The 13,405-nt window shown below is 46.6% G+C and overlaps 1 protein-coding gene across 3 annotated transcripts in view; it reads right to left on the reverse strand.

Annotated features, from left to right (window-relative positions):
- LOC122553871 (1-phosphatidylinositol 4,5-bisphosphate phosphodiesterase beta-2-like) overlaps positions 1-13,405 on the reverse strand; it is a 127,806-nt gene that overhangs the window by 5,359 nt on the left and 109,042 nt on the right. For all 3 annotated transcript variants that reach the window (XM_043698322.1, XM_043698321.1, XM_043698320.1), the window contains 3 exons: positions 12,515-12,701; positions 11,284-11,360; positions 6,776-6,871 (listed from right to left, as the gene is read on the reverse strand). In XM_043698322.1, coding sequence (XP_043554257.1) covers positions 6,776-6,871; positions 11,284-11,360; positions 12,515-12,701 — 360 coding nt within the window. The remainder of the gene's footprint in view (positions 1-6,775; positions 6,872-11,283; positions 11,361-12,514; positions 12,702-13,405) is intronic.

Consider the following 13,405-nt stretch of genomic DNA (forward strand, 5'->3'; position numbering starts at 1 on the left):
CTCTATACTACTCTCTCCCCACCCCCACCCTCCTCTAGCTTATCTCTCCACGCTTCTGGCTCTCTGCCTTTATTCCTGATGAAGGGTTTTTGCCCGAAGCGTCGATTTTGCTGCTCGTCGGATGCTGCCTGAATTGCTGTGCCTTTCCAGCACCACTGATCCAGAGTCCTCATTTTATGTCTCCTCTTGTTAAGTTTTTTTGCTTTAAAGTTGTCTCTTTTCTTTAATACCTTCTCTCCTCATTTAAAGTGACAATTCCCAATTTAGCACCCCTTACTTACTGGCTACATCACCGAGTGTCTCACATTATTATGACTCTTGAGTTGCAGCATCAGAGAACGCCCTGATTGTCCTGCTAGAGTTGGCACCACTGTGTCTGTGCTATGTCATCATTTTTCATGGTACAACATAGAAAGGGTCTTCCTCCGAAGACCATCCCACCCAGACCCAGTCACCTGTAAACCAATCCACCTAACCTGCACATCTTTAAACTGCGAGAGGAAACTGGAGCACCCTGAGGAAAAACATGCAGACACAGGGAGAACGTGCAAACTCCACACACACAGTTGCCTGAGGGTGGAATCAAATCCAGGTCCCTGGTGCTGTGCGGCAGCAGTGCTAATCACAGAGCCACCGTGCTATTTTAAACAGTTAGTTAAAAACAAGGACTGCAGATGCTGAAAGCCAGAATCTTGATTATAGTGATGCTGGAAAAGCACAGCAGGTCAGGCAGCATCCGAGGAGCAGGAACATCGATATTTCAGGCAAAAGCCCTTCATCAGGAATTGAGGCAGGGAGCCTGCAGGGTGGAGAGATAAATGAGAGGGGAGTTGGGGGTGGGGAGAAAGTAGCATAGAATACAATAGGTGAATGGGGGTGGGGATGGAGGTGATAGGTCAGAGAGGAGGGTGGAGCGGATAGGTCAGAGAGGAGCGTGGAGCGGATAGGTGGAAAGGAAGATAGGTAGGTAGGACAGGTCATGAGGGCTGTACTCAGCTGGAAGGCTGGAGGTGAAGTGAGGTGAGCGAAAGGGGAAATGAGGAAACTGGTGAAATCCACATTGATGCCCTGGGGTTGAAGTGTTCCGAGGCGGAAGATGAGGCGTTCTTCCTCCAGGCGTTGGGTGGTGAGGGAGTGGCGGTGAAGGAGGTCCAGGACCTGCATGTCCTCAGCAGAGTGGCAGGGGGAGTTGAAATGTTGGACCACAGGGCGGTGGGGTTGATTGATGCGGGTATCCCAGAGATGTTCCCTAAAGCGCTCTGCTGGGAGGTGTCCAGTCTCCCCAATGTAGAGGAGACCGCATCGGGAGCAACGGATACAATAAATGGTATTGGTGGATGTGCAGGTGAAACTTTGAATGTGGAAGGCTCCTTTAGGGCCTTGGATAGAGGTGAGAGAGGAGGTGTGGGTGCAGGTTTTGCAGTTCCTGCGGTGGCAGGGGAGGGTGCCAGGAAGTGAGGGTGGGTTGTTGGGAGGCGTGGACCTGACCAGGTAGTCACGGAGGGAACAGTCTTTCTGGAAGGCGGAAATGGGTGGGGAGGGAAATATATCTCTGGTGATGGGGTCCGTTTGGAGGTGGCGGAAATGTCGTCGGATGATGTGGTTTATGCAAAGGTTGGTAGGGTGGAAGGTGAGCACCAGGGGGGTTCTGAACTTGTTATGGTTGGAGGGGTGGGGTCTGAGGGCGGAGGGGTGGGATTTGGATGAGATGCGTTGGAGGGCATCTTTAACCATGTGGGAAGGGAAATTGCGGTCTCTGAAGAAGGAGGCCATCTGGTGTGTTCTGTGGTGGAACTGGTCCTCCTGGGAGCAGATGCGGCGGAGGTGGAGGAATTGGGAATACGGGATGGCATTTTTGCAGGAAGTAGGGTGGGAAAATATATATTCCAGGTAACTGTGAGAGTCAGTGGATTTGTAAAAAATGTCAGTGTCAAGTTGGTCATCATAGATGGAGAGGTTCAGGAAGGGGAGGGAGGTGTTAGAGATGGTCCAGGTGAATTTAAGGTCGGGGTAGAATATGTTGCTGAAATTGATGAATTGCTCAACCTCCTCGCAGGAGCACGAGATGGCGCCAATGCAGTCATCAATGTAGCAGAGGAAGAGATGGGGAGTGGTGCCGGTGTAACTACGGAAGATGGACTGTTCTACGTAGCCAACAAAGAGACAGGCAAAGCTAGGCCCCATACGGGTGCCCATGGTCTGGAGGAAGTGGGAGGATTCAAAGGAAAAATTGTCAAGGGTGAGGACAAGTTCAGCCAATCGAATGAGAGTGTCAGTGGAAGGGTGCTGTTGGGGACATCAGGAGAGGAAGAAACGGAGTATCCGTTGCTTCCGATGCGGTCTCCTCTACACTGGGGAGACTGGACGCCTCCCAGCAGAGTGCTTTAGGGAACATCTCTGGGACACCGGCAACAATTAACTCCATCGCCCTGTGGCCCAACATTTCAACTCCCCCTGCCACTCTGCTGAGGACATGGAGGTCCTGGGCATCCTCCACCACCGTTCCCTCACCACCTGACGCCTGGAGGAAGAACACCTCATCTTCCACCTCGGAACACTTCAACCCCATGGCATCAATGTGGATTTCACCAGTTTCCTCATTTCCCACCCCCATTCACCTATTGTACTTTATGCTACTTTCTCCCCACCCCCACCCCCCTCTCATTTATCTCTCCACCCTGCAGGCTCCCTGCCTCTATTCCTGATGAAGGGCTTTTGCTCGAAACATCGATTCTCCTGAACAGGCACAATATAACTTATATTGTACCATACTGTAAAAGATGCTTCAGCAAGTAAAATGTTTGCTTTCTTCACGTAAGTTTTCCTTGTTTCGTTTAGCAAGTTATTTTAATTACGATTGCTCAGCATGGCAAAGCATTTCAACTTCTACATTGGCTTTTCCAGGCAACAACAATTGTCATTGAGAACATAAGTCTGTTTTTAACATTGTTTCTTATAGGAAATTACGCTTCACCTAGAGTTGTTAACTTCAAGTCACGTTTTTTTTAAAATATGGAGTCTTAAAGTCATACAGCACGGAGACAGACCATTTGGTCCAACTAGTCCATGCTGGCCACATTCCCAAACTAAACTAGTCCCACTATCCTGCAGTTGTCCGATATCTCTCCAAACCTTTCCTATTTGTGTACTTATCCAAATGTCTTTTAAATGTTATCATTTTACCCGCATCAACCACTTCCTTTGGCAGTTCATTCCACAGACAAACCACTCTGTCCAAAAGAAGTTGCCCCTCATGTCTTTTTTAAATCTTTCTCCTTCCACCTTAAAAATATGCTGCCTAGTTTTTAACTGCCCACTTTAGGAAAGAGGCCATGTATGATGATGGGATAGTGTAGGGGGACGGGCTGAGAATAGTTCACAGGTTGGCGCAACATTGAGGGCCAAAGGGGCTGTTCTGCGCTGTATTGTTCTATGTTCTATGATCTCTGTTCTATTCACCCTACCAATGCCCCTCATGATTTTATAATTTGCTATAAGGTCACCCCTCCTATGTTTCAGTGAAGAGAGCCCCAGCTTATCCTATTTTTATAACTCAAACCCTCCATTCATGGCAAGATCCTGGTAAATGGAACAAACCCCAACCTTAAGTAAGAATTCCCTGTATACTCCTTTTCCATTCTGTCTGTGTTTTTGAAATGGTGTGTCCCCTGGAATAATTCTTTTCTAGCCTTGGACACATTGTAACTGCATTTATGTAATGGCTATTGAATCTAAACCATTTATCTCTACTTGTCTGTCTTACAGTGGGTACTTCATACAATCACATAAAAAGCTATTTTTAAAAATTTCTCTATGTGCACCTTCATTGCTCATATGGTATTGAACATTCTGCCCCAAGCTGTCCTTTACTTGTATTTACCAACATTCTCCTGTTGTTTATACTTTTTTTCTTTTGAATTTATTTTCCTATGCACCCAAACCATTCCTCCACTGTTATAACTAGGGCTGTGCATATAGATTCTATGATTCACCAAGTCTCCTGCTCCTTGTTTGTGTATTTGTACGGCACTGGTCTCAGCCTGGTTTAAGTAAACCCCATTCCAGCAATATAGCCCCACCTTCCTTTATACTAGTGACAGTGCCTCATGAATCAAAATCCCTTTTGCCCACTGGGTCATGCATTTAATTCTCTAATTCCTCTGCCAATTAGCACATGGCTCAGTTATCAATCTAAAGATTATTACTTTTTAACTTAGACCCCAAATCCTCAAACTCTCCCGAGTATTTCTGCTGCTGGTTCCTGTGTAGACTGATGACAACGGAATGCTTTCCTTCCCATTCCAAGTTCAAGTTCCAAGGCATAGTGGCTCAGTGGTGAGCACCACTGTCTCACAGCACCAGGGATTTGGACTCAATTCCAGCCTCGGGTGACTGTCTGAGCAGAGTTTACACATTCTCCCTGTGGGTTTCCTGCAGGTGCTCCTGTTTCCTCCCACAATCCAAAGGTGTGCAGGTTAGATGGATTGGCCATGTTAAATTGCCCATAGTGTCCAAGGATGTGCAGACTAGGTGGGTTAGGTATGGGTAATGCAAGGTCACGTGGATAGGGTGCGGGGATGCTTTTCAGAGTGTCGGTGTGAATTGATGGGCCAAATGGTCAGCTTACACACTGTAGGGATTCTAGGATTTTGATGATTTCAACTTCAGGTATAAGGAAATATCCTTAACACTGGCACCAGACAAACAACAATACATTCGGAGCTCTGGTGTAGCTAGAGAACAGTTTCTATCGCCTTGACTACACTGTACCCCTCTCTCTACCACATTTCTGTTCACGTTTCCCTCCCATACTGACTTGAATAGCATCCTGCTTCATGGTACTATGGTCAGTCTGCTCATCTGCAGGACAGTCCTTGGGATAGTCCAGGCAAAAAGTTCTGCCGAAGTGAAGAGATGTTACTGCCTCCAGGAACAAAGTGCCCAGGTGATTTCTCCTGCCCCCTACCTACTGCTCATCAACTCTGAGTTGAAGGTGGTCAAGCTGCAGCTACATGTTGGTCGTCTGGGACAGCAATGCATTCCATAGTCACAGCTCCTCCATTCAGTAAGATCATAGAATCCCTACAGTGTGTAAGCAGGCCATTTGGTCCATCAGATCCACACCGACCCTCGAAAGAGCACTTCACCCAGACGCAGCCCTCTACCCTATCCTTGTAACTCTGCATATCCCATGGCTAATCCACCTAGCCTGCATGTCTTTGGATTGTGGGAAGAAACTGGAGCAGCTGGAGGAAATCCACATAGACATAGGGAGAATGTGCAAATTCCACACAGAAATCGCCCGAGTGTGGAATCACACTCAGGTCCCTGGTTCTGTGAGGCAACAGCCGTAACCACTGATCCACCAGGCCACACCACAACAGCTCCATCTTCTTGCACTATCCCGAAATTCTCTCACGTCTACAATAACTATCAACCTCTTCCATGAATATACTCAATGAGTGAGTATCACTACTCCCTGAGGTAGATTCACAACCCTGTGAGAGGAGGAACTTCCCCCATCTCAGTCCTAGGTTTCATTCTGAGACTGTGCTTCCTGGTTGTAAATTCCCAAGCCAGAGGAATCATGTCCCCTTACTGTAGGACAGGGCTTCCCCCAGTGAGGACAGGACCCCAAACTATCCCAACAGCTACATTTTTGGTGTTGAAAAATCCGAGGCCAGAACAAGCGCCAATGGATTTCCAGCCACTTTACAATGGCCTTAAACCCACTCTAACAGGCCATTGCCCTTGCAGCTCTCACGGAGAGGTCTGAGTCTCAAAATGGGGCTCTCAGTGGGAAACAGTTTGGGAAACATTGTTGGGCCCACCGTCCACCATGAAGCTCACTCAGCCGATGGGAGAACTTTAAAGAGAGTTCTTGAAATATGGAAAATAGGAACAGGAGTAGACCATTCAGCCCTTCGAGCCTGCTCCACTATTCAATAATGATCACGGCTAATCATCCAATCCCCTGTTCCAACTTTCCCTTTAATTCCTTTTCCCCGAAGAACTATATCTGACTCCTTCTTAAAAACATTCAATGTTTCCTGTGGTAGTGAACTCCACAGGCTCACCACTCACTGGGTAAAGAAATCTCTCCTCATCTCAGTCCGAAATGCCCTCCCCCTTATCTTAGACTATGACCCTTGGCTCTGGCCTTGCCAGTCATCAGGAACATCCTTCCTGTGTTTATCCTGTCTAGTTCTGTTAGACTTTTATAGCTTTCTATGAGATTCTTCTAAACTTTAACAAATATAATCCTAACTGATCTAGCCTCTCTTCCAGGAATCAGTCTGGTATACCTTTGCTGCACACCCTCCTTAGCCAAAACATCCTTCCTCAGATAAGGAGATCAAAACTACACACAGTATTCCAGGTTTCTTGACAACAGACTTGGCAATGGCTCCTCATATTCTGATAACTCACACTCATCTCCCTTCACTCTCTGTCTCCACCGCTGACACAGACACATGCGGATCTAATCATTGGTGTGTTTTTGTGCGGTTTTCCCAGGTACCCAAAGGGGGTGTGACATCTCACTGCACTCAGTTCCCCTGAAGACTAGCTCTGGGCTCATACCATGGCACCAGCAATGTTGAGTAATGGCGGATACTGGTTACTTAGACCTTTTGAACTGAATATTCCCTAACGCTGCTGTGTTACTGCAGGAGTGGTTTGCGGGACAGGTTGATCACACTGTTACCCAGTGATTAAGGGGTTACTTCTAAAGCTGTTTATCATCACAGAGCAAGGGCAGGTGCTGATTACTCACTTCTCCTGGATACTCTTATCCACCGTGCTCTTCAGCATGTTCTCAATCTTCTCCTGTCGCTTCAGCTCAATCTTTTTCTTCATTTCTTTCATTTCACTAAAAGGAAAGGTTCGTTTATGGTGAATAGCTTCAGGGATCTCTTGGAATGTCACAGACTGAGCAGTACGGTTAAACGGGTGGGCTGGCCTTCTCCAGTGACACTTACTGTTATTACCCAATGGGTTAGTTCACCATAAATCAAAGCCAGTTATCCTTCCAAGAGCAAAGAGAATGCAATATGAGAGAAGTAAGAAGTACCCAGAATTTGTAAAGGCAGACTTTGGGGGCAGATGGGGGAGTGATGAGTAGTTATTTACATCATTGTAGAATGGATTTTGAGGAAAGAAAAGAGGGTATAAATTGCATAAAGTCAGGCTTCTGAAGGGGTTCGTGTTACATTGGCTCCAACCCATTGACTAAGGTAACACACAGTCTTTGAGTGGGGGTGAGGAATTTCCACATGAGCTTTCACAGGGAACAGATTTGTACCAGCTCCCTAAGGTTCTAACCAATTGTACTTAAAGATCTCATGCAATTAACCACCTTGCTATCTCAGGACAGTGGCTTTTCCGTAAACACTCTACAGAGTCATAGAGTTATAGAGATGAACAGTACGGAAACAGACTCTTCGGTCCAACCCGTCCATGCCGACCAGATATCCCAACCCAATCTAGTCCCACATGCCAGCACCCGGCCCATATACCTCCAAACCCTTCCTATTCATATACCCATCCAAATGCCTCTTAAATGTTGCAATTGTACCAGCCTCCACCACTTCCTCTGGCAGCTCATTCCATATACAAACCACCCTCTGTGTGAAAAAAGTTGCCCCCTTAGATCTCTTTTAAATCTTTCCCCTCTGCCCTAAGCCAATGCCCTCTGGTTCTGGACTCCCCCGCCCCAGGGAAAAGACTTTGTCTCTTTATCCTATCTATGCCCCTCAAAATCTTATAAACCTCTATAAGGTCATCCCTCAGCCTCCAATGCTCCAGGGAAAACAGCACTAACCTATTCAACCTCTCCCTATACCTCAAATCCTCCAACCCTGACAACATCCTTGTAAATCTTTTCTGAACGCTTTCAAGTTTCACAACATCTTTCCGATAGGAAGGAGACCAGAATTGCACGCAACATTCCAACACTGGCCTAACCAATGTCACATACAGCTGCAACATGACCTCCCAACTCCTGTACTCAATACTCTGACCAATAAAGGAGAGCATACCAAACGCCTTCTTCAGGGTCCTTGATCACTAATCATTAGATAGACCCAAGACAAAGGAGGATTGGGTAGCAGTGAACATAAAGACATAAGAACTAGGAGCAGAGGTAGGCCATCTGGCCCATCAAGTCTCCTCCATCATTCAATAAGATCATGGCTGATCTTTTCATGGATTCAGCTTCACTTAGCCACCTGCTCACCATAACTCTTAATTATTTTACCGTTCAAAAATCTATCTTTGCCTTAAAAACATAAAACAAGGTAGCCTCAACAGCTTCACTGGGCAGAGAATTCAACAGATTCACAATCGTTTGAGTGAAGGAGTTCCTCCTCAATTCAGTCCTAAATCTGCTTACCCTTATTTTGAGGTTATGCCCCATAGTTCTAATCTCACCTTCCAGTGGAAATGTCCCTACTTCTGCCTTATCTATTCCCTTCATAATTTTATATGTTTCTATAAGATCTCCCCATATCTTCTAAATTCCAGTGAGTACAATCCCAGTCTACTCAATCACTCCTCATTAGGCAACCTTCTCAATTCCAGAATCCATCTCGTGAACCTTTTCTGTACCGCCTCCAATGCCAGTATAGCCTTTCCCAAGTAAGGAGACCAAAACTGTACACATTTGGTATGCTTTCCTTTAATTGTCAGAGCATTGAGTATCGAACTTTGGAGGTCATATTGTGGATGTACAGGACGTTGGTTAGGCCACTTTTGGAAAATTGCGTGCAGTTTTTGACTCCTTCCTATCAGAAGGATGTTGTGAAACTTGAAAGAAAAGACTTACAAGGATGTTGCCAGGGTTGGAGGGATTTGAGCTATAGGGAGAGGTTGAATAGGCTGGTGCTGTTTTTTCTGGAGCGTCTGAGGCTGAGGGATGACCTTCTAGAGGTTTATATAATCATGAAGGGCATGGATAGGAAAAATCGACAAAGTCTTTTTCCTGGAGTGGGGGAGTGCAGAAAGAGAGGGCATCGGTTTAGGGTGAGAGTAGAACGATATAAGAGTGACCTAAGGGTCAACGTTTTCACGCAGGGGGTGGTGAGTGTATGAAATGAGCTGCCAGAGGAAGTGGTGGAGGCTGGTACAATTACAACATTTAAAAGACATCTGGATGGGTATATGAATAAGTTAGGAATGTTCTCCTTTGGGACAAAAAGGCTGAGAGAAGGTCTGATAAAAGGTTTTCAAAGTCATGAAGGGGCAGCACAGTTGCTCAGTGGTTAGCACTGCTTCCATACAGCGCCAGGGGCCTGGGTTCGATTCCAGCCTTGGGTAACTGTCTGTGTGGAGTTTGTACATTCTGCACGTGACTACATGGGTTTCCTGTGGGTGCTCTGGTTTTCCCCAACAGTCCAAAGGTGGTTTAGAGCTGGGATATGCAGGGTTACAACAATAGGGTAGGGGAATGGGTCTGGGTGGGATGCTCGTCAGAGGGTCAGTGGGCCGAATGGCCTACTTCAATGCTGTAGGGATTGTATGATTCTAATGAACAGACTGGATGGAATAGTTAGGGAGAAACCCTTCTTGCTGATAAAACAGGAACAAGAATAAGAGAGCACAGAGTTAAAGTGATCTACAAAAGTAGCAGGATTTTTCATCCAGTGGGTAGTTCGGGTGTGGAATGCATTGACTGGGAAGGTAGTGGAGGCAGTTTCAATTGAGGCATTCAAGATGATGATTATTTGGATAAAACTATTGTGCAGGGGTATGGGGAGAAAAAGCAAAAGATTGGCATTGGCATTAACACTGGCTTAAATGGCATGATGGCCTCCTGCACTATAAGAATTGTGTGATTCAGTACCACCTGAGCAAAATGCTGCAACCTGGAGGAATCAATGCTGTATAGCGCAGGAGTCAGACCAATGACTCACAACTCACCCATTCCAAGGTCCATCAACTGCTGGGCATGCACATTCAGCTAGCACTGAGAATAGTGTCTTAATTCAGACCTGGGGCATGGCAACACTAGAATTAGAATCCCTACAATGTGGAAAGAGGCCCTTCGGCCCAACAAGTCCACATTGACCTTCCGAAGAGTCACCCACCCAGACCCATTCCCTTGTCCTATATTTGCCCCTGACTAATGCAACTAACCGACATATCAATGAACATTATGAGCAATTTAGCTAACCTGCGCAATTTTGGATTGTGGGAGGAAACCAGAGCACCCGGAGGAAACCCACACAGACACGGAGAGAATGTGCAAACTCCGCACAGACAGTCGTCCAAGACTGAAATCAAACCAGGGTCCCTGGTGCTGTGAGGCAGCTGTGCTAACCACTGAGCCACCGTGCCACCCCATAGCAAGGCCAGTCTTCACTGACCACCCTGACTGCCCTTTTCCAAATGGTCCAGTGAACTGTGCTGCTGGGAACGGGAGTCACATCTGGACCAGACCAGGTAAGGCTGGTGCATGTCCTTACCTGATAAGGACAGCCCGTCCAGATAGGAGGTTTTTTCCCCACAATAACCAGGGTAACTTCATTGCTGAGATCACCTTTGCCATTACAGATTTATTTAAAAAACTGAATTTAAAGTTCTGCAGCTGCTGCCATGGGATTTGATTCCTGCTTCTGAAGCTTTAGTCTAGGCCTCTGTATCACAGGTCCAGTGTCACCAACACAAAGCTGTACCGTCCCCCATCATCATGAACACTGGGGTAGACTTGGAACCTGAATGAGAATGAAGTGGAATAGCAGTAGATTTCAAGCCAGGTGGAGCCCAGTATAAATGAGGAGTGAGACAGGATCAGCTTCGACCTAACTGAGTGATAAATATCATTCGGCTGTCCCTCCGAGTTTCTCTTGCCACGTGGACTGAACAGGCCCTCCCCAAAGCAGCCATGCTGCCCCTGTCAGCATTCTGGAACATCAGGGTCTGTCCCTGATGGGAGAGAGACAGAGAGAAAACCCATGTAGCTTGGATTCAGCGGTCATGGGATTGACAGCGGAGACCATTTCAGAGACCCTGGCCAATGCAAAGCAGTGACTGCAGAAGGAACAAGAGAAGGGGGAAAGATGAACTGTACTGCAGTAAAATCTTGCATCATATTCAGTGTTTCAAGATAGCACAGGAGGGTCATGACACTTTGCATACAACACGTGAGAAAACAGTCTTCACCATAATTTTATACACATGATAATAAATCTAAATCTAATCTAATCTAATCCCCTGTCCCTGCTGGAAGTCTTAGCATTTTTTTGGTGAACGTGAACCCAGTTTTTTTCAATGAGAGTTCCTCACCTTTCATAGGACTCCTTTAAACTCTTCAGGGTTGCTGCTTGTTTCTCCTTCGCTATTTCCAGCAGTTTGGACACTTGCTGCAGTTTTAAAGATACAACCATGTGTTAGATTGTACAGAATTTGCAAGTGATTACAGTTTGTTTCCCATAATAGCTCTTCACTGTTGTGCACAGCGATTAGCAGCTAATGGGGGGGCGGGGAGGAGCTCCTTCAAGGGAGGCATCCTTGGAAGAGGATTCGCAGTAAGGTTAAAATCGACCAGGCAGAAGTGGGTACTGCAGATGCTGGAGATTAGTCAAGATTAGAGTGGTGCTGGAAAAACACAGCAGGTCAGGCCGCATCTGAGGAACAGGAAAAATCAATGTTTCAGGCAAAAGCCCTTCATCAGGAATCCTCGGCTGCTGCCTGACCTGCTGTGCTTTTCCAGCACCACTCTAATCTTGACTCTAATCTGCAGTACCCACTGCTGCCTAGCTGATGTAAGGATATACTGGACTCCAATGCTACACCTCCACTGCTGATGGAAGGATATACTGGACTCCAATTACAGAGGAGTTTAAAAACACACAACACTGGGTTATGGTCCAACAGGTTTATTTGGAAGCAGTAGCTTTCGGAGCGCTGCTCTTTGATCAGGTGATGGAGCGGCACTGTTGGAGTATAACCTGGTGTATGTGATTTTTAACTTTGTCCACCCCAGTCCAACATCGGCACCTCCAAGTCACGACTACAGAGGACACCTCTCTTCTCTTTGCTTACCCTGCTCCTCCCAGGGATGAGCTCAGCTGGTACTGGGGAAGATATTGCCAGGGTAAAGGGCAGGACTGGCAATGCTTGTCGAGATCCTCAGGGGTCTAGACAGGTCTACCCAGCAGACAGGAGCTGCAGATAGTGAGAATGTGTTACAGTAAATCCCAAAAGCCCAGGAGAGTGAAAGCATGTGTTACAGTAAATCCACACTGCCCAGCAGCATGTGAGAATATGATACAGTAACATCCCATAGCCCAGCAGTGACAGAATGTGTTACAGTAAATTTCCACAGCCCAGCAGAGTGAGAGCATGTGTTACAGTAACACCCTATAGCCCAGCAGATTGAGAGAATATGTTACAGTAAATTCCCACAGCCTAGCCGAGTGAGAAAGTGTATAACATTAACACTCCATAGCCCAGCAGAGTGTGAGAACGAACAATTGTATCTCCACACTGTGATGGTATTAACACAGTACTGTACCTCAGAGACATGTTGTTCTTTTCTGTTCTTGATAAGTTCGTACTGCTCTCCATGCACTCGTTGTAAATCTGTCTGCAGCTTATCTCTGAGCTCACTGACTCGGTCAGTTACTGACCCACTGCATTGCATGCTGGTCACACTCGGATATTCCCCACAGAGCATACTATCCTGGATGTTGCCAAGACTCCTGGAACAGCAAAAGACCCACATCACTCAACAGCCTCTGTGCTTAGTTTGGGAACACTTTAACAAATCTGAACCAAACTTCAAACCACCAAACATGTGAATATAAATCACAAATATCAAGGCAAGATCAGATCCAGTGAGAGGATGGGGTACAGTGTGTGAGAGACGGTGGGGATTGGATGGGGTACAGTATATTTGAGGGTGTGGAGTTGGATGGGGTACAGTATGTGAGAAAGGGTGGGGAGTTGAATGGGGTACAATGTGTGTGAGGGTGGGGAGTTGGATGGGGTACAGTGTGTGTGAGTCATGATTTGGAGGTGCCGGTGTTGGACTGGGGTGTACAAAGTTAAAAATCACACAACACCAGATTATAGTCCAACAGGTTTAATACGAAGCACTAGCTTTCGGAGCACTGCTCCTTCAGGTGGTTGTAACACAACCACATGATGAAGGAGCAGCACTCCAAAAGCTAGTGCTTCCAAATAAACCTGTTGGTCTATAAACCGGTGTTGTGTGATTTTTAACTAAGTGTGTGTAAGAGTGGGGATTGAATGGGGTATGGTGAGGATGGGGAGTGAGATGGGATACAGTATGTGAGAAAGGGTAGTGAGTTGGATGGGGCACAAGTGTGTCTGTGGGTGGGGAGTTGGTTGGGGCACAGTGTGTCTGAGAGGGTGGGGATCGGATGGGGTACAGTGTGTGTGT

The sequence above is a fragment of the Chiloscyllium plagiosum genome, chromosome 10, assembly GCF_004010195.1.
Source record: "Chiloscyllium plagiosum isolate BGI_BamShark_2017 chromosome 10, ASM401019v2, whole genome shotgun sequence".
Taxonomy (NCBI): domain Eukaryota; kingdom Metazoa; phylum Chordata; class Chondrichthyes; order Orectolobiformes; family Hemiscylliidae; genus Chiloscyllium; species Chiloscyllium plagiosum.